General features: G+C 41.5%; 1 protein-coding gene across 1 annotated transcript in view; it reads left to right on the top strand.

The window, feature by feature from the left end:
- Positions 1-1,933, top strand: part of LOC122265847 (uncharacterized) — a 50,405-nt gene extending 48,472 nt beyond the window's left edge. Inside the window, exon 9 of the mRNA XM_086538174.1 lies at positions 1-1,933. This exon is cut by the window's left edge and continues 565 nt beyond it. Coding sequence (XP_086394300.1) covers positions 1-868 — 868 coding nt within the window. The 3' untranslated portion in view covers positions 869-1,933.
- The last annotated feature ends 1,377 nt before the right edge of the window (positions 1,934-3,310 follow it).

Genomic DNA, 3,310 nt, shown 5'->3' with positions numbered 1-3,310 from the left:
TAATATTATCATGAAGAATATGGACACATTTTGTCCTCAAACACGAAATGGAAAATCAGATTATGGACCCATAAGAAGTGAAGAATTTAACAACCTCGAAAATATTTATTACACAGTGAAACAATGTCTAGCAAGCTGTGAGCCTAAAGATATGAGATTAGCCATTGTTCTACCGGGAATAAAGAAGACGCAAGTGGGTGCAGGGCTCAGCCTAGTTTGGACAGGTAAAGTGTTTCCTCTACTCCTGGTGGATGTTGATGTTGTGCCCACTATGAAGGCTAAATGGCCATATGAACAAGAGGAGACAAAGCTGTTACCCTCTGCTTTTGACAATGTGTATATCAATAGCATTGGCAACAACGAAGGGAGGTTCTCCTTCGCACTGGCTGAAAATGCAGTCATGAAGGATCTTTCAGAAGACAAGCGCAGGGTATTCCTGGCTTGCAAGATGGTGCTGAGTGCCCTGAAAGTGGAGAAATGGGCACCAAGACACATTCAGAACAAGTTCAAGTATTTCCATGACAGATTCTTCAAGATTCCCTCGCCAAAGGGTTTCCTTCTGAAGAATACCTTCTTCCTGGAACTGGAGGAGGTGACAGACGAGGAGCGGTGGACAGAGGAGCATTTAGTAGAGAGGATGATTTCGATATTCCGTAAGATGTGCAAGGAAGTCACTGATCCCGATACTCAGGTGACGTCCTGGGAACCAGCAGTAGTCAAGGCATACTTCGCAGGTCAAACGCAGAGTCCATGTGTCGGTTTTGGAGCGCCGGAAATTCTCATATTTCTGGAATCGAATATGGCTGTTTATGATGTGATGCTAAGTAAAGGGTTTATACAAATTAGGTTTATTCTACAATGTAGATAGCTGACGTTATGGTACACGGGAAGTAATCATTTCTCCAGCACTATGATCACAGTAACACTATAACGATATGTAGAAACAGGCAGAGAAATTAGGCGTCAGTGCAGTCGATCCCGGTCTGTATGAAAGGTTTTCCCATCGGCATTCCCAACAGTGGTTCTTTAGGTATGTAGTCCGAAATATGAGGGCAGTGTCAATGTAAGTGGAAGATAACTATGTGTGAAGAATCTATCCATTAAAGTTGACCTGACCTGGCTCAAGAGAGGTAACCATAATGCCTCATTATTAGAATATAATTTTATATAAAAATTTGTATGCTGATGTATTTGATACCATATATAAACAAAACATATAATCCTCATATCGCTCGGCTACCTAGGATTCAAGACGTCATCGACTTGCAAAGAAATGTAATATCAAAATACTGGCCGAGAGAGAAACAATATTCGGGTTACTATAAAGCTCAGTTTCGATAAGTATGAAAATGCAACACCTAGGGTGATCGCCGTTCGAATTTGTGCAACGAAACTGTACGGTTGTGAAGGTGCACTGGTCATCAAGATGGCAGAGTCAGGACACCAGGGTTGACAAGCCTGGTTTGCTAATCCAATTTGATGTGTGATTGGCAGTGCCAAAATAGTAGGGTGGGAGGTTGAAGGAGTTCATATAGTGGATGTTTATTGATATATCAACATAATTGTCAATTTTAGACACACTGAAGTAATTATAATTAACTTCACATCTTATATTGAGATATCTGGAAGCATCTGATATCTGTACATTCAGCCGTGAGGTACCAAACCTATCCGCATGACATCAAAAGTCAGAAAAACGATAATGAAGAAAAAATTAACCACAGCGTCTATCTGCCATTCCTTTCTTGCTAGGATGGAAGCATGGGTGGAGTAAGAAATCTGCCCAGCATCGACTTAGGAATCTGGAGAAGACCTAGGAAGCAAAAATGAATGATAAAGATCTAGAAAGAAGAGAGAGAAATTGGAATGAGAATGAGGTTGATAACGCGGCACCCACGCTGGCCAGTCCACCCTCCACCCCCACCCCCTACAATTACATGGTCAGAGGTGTCAAGTGTCAAGAAGAGGAAAGTTCTTGCGTCTCCGGAGCCTTTGTGTCTGTGGACAAAGAATGTGTCATCACTGAAAAAAGGGAGCTAGAAGAGACTGTAAGAAATTTTCCTTGTGCCAAATGTTATGGAAAAGTGAAACCGGGCTTGAGTCAACGAGATTTGGACAATAAAGTTGGTCTTATGTGGGATAACTTCGATGAAGAAAAGAGTTTAGAGATAAATGAAGCCCATTTGACAAAATTGATGGTGTACAGTGATGTTGAGATGGGCGGTGGATTGGAAGGATTTCATAAATTACTGGTTAACTTGTGTATGAAAACCTTGTACGAAATATACTTTAAGTATGCCAGATGAGTAACAGACGCTGCCAAAGAAAGAGCAGAAAGTGCATTACAGTTGTATTTTATGCTGCCAAGAATAATTATTTGGAAGAGCTGAAGATGGGTCCTGATGAAGATGGTGTGTTTGACATAAGAGTGACTTTTGAGGCATTGCCAGCTTACTTGCAGTCTGTGTTGTTATTGAGGCAGAAACTGGACTTGTCGCTGACTATGTGACTGTGTGTAAGTTCTGTGAGAAGTGCATAAAAAAGGAAAGTTCTTTGTAGGTAAAAAAATAATAATGAAATAAAATAAATAAATAAAGGACGATATAGTGAGTGGTTAGTGGGGCACCATGATGAGTGTCGGAGAAATGATTCAGGCAGTTCAATGGTATGGAGGCTAACTGTGATATTATTTGGTAGAGACCTTGAAAAGAAATCGAGATACACTGCGTTCATATCAGACGGTAACAGATCAGCTTACGATGCGGTGCTGAAAATAAACGACGGTGACGGGCCCCACGGTGATGTGGAGGAAGAAAAAGGTGAAAGCGTGAGCCACGTGTCTGAAAGAATGGGCACTGCACTAAGGAAACTGCAAGTTGGAGCTATAACAGAAGAAAACAAAAACTGGCAGAGTGAGGAGAATGAAGGGTATGGCTGGCAAAGGGAAATGAAATTGCCAGACGAAATAATAACAAAATTGATGCAGTATTCTGGCATTGCTGTTAGAGGAAACATCAATGGAACAACGGAAGACATGAGACAAGATATTTTGTCATTATTTTCCCACTGAATCTCATCAGACGAAGCTCCTAGGGCTATATGGAACTTAAGACCACAGCCAACAATGAAACCAGACAGCGAAGGTACGTTTTGTTCTCTCTGAGACAGAAGGTGTATTCTGTGTACAAGGGCCTTACTTCAGAATGCCAATGAACATCATTCTCGGGTGTGGAGATACTGCTCTAAAGACGCAAATAGACAAACACTGGAGTTCGCAGTAGCACAAATTGCGTGCGATTACAAAGCAGGG

This window comes from Penaeus japonicus, unplaced genomic scaffold, assembly GCF_977035675.1.
Source record: "Penaeus japonicus unplaced genomic scaffold, GWHDUDI00000001_assembly GWHDUDI00000007, whole genome shotgun sequence".
Classification (NCBI taxonomy): Eukaryota; Metazoa; Arthropoda; class Malacostraca; order Decapoda; family Penaeidae; genus Penaeus; species Penaeus japonicus.
The sequence above is the reverse complement of the archived record's forward strand: the minus strand, read 5'-3'. Positions and strand labels throughout refer to the sequence as shown.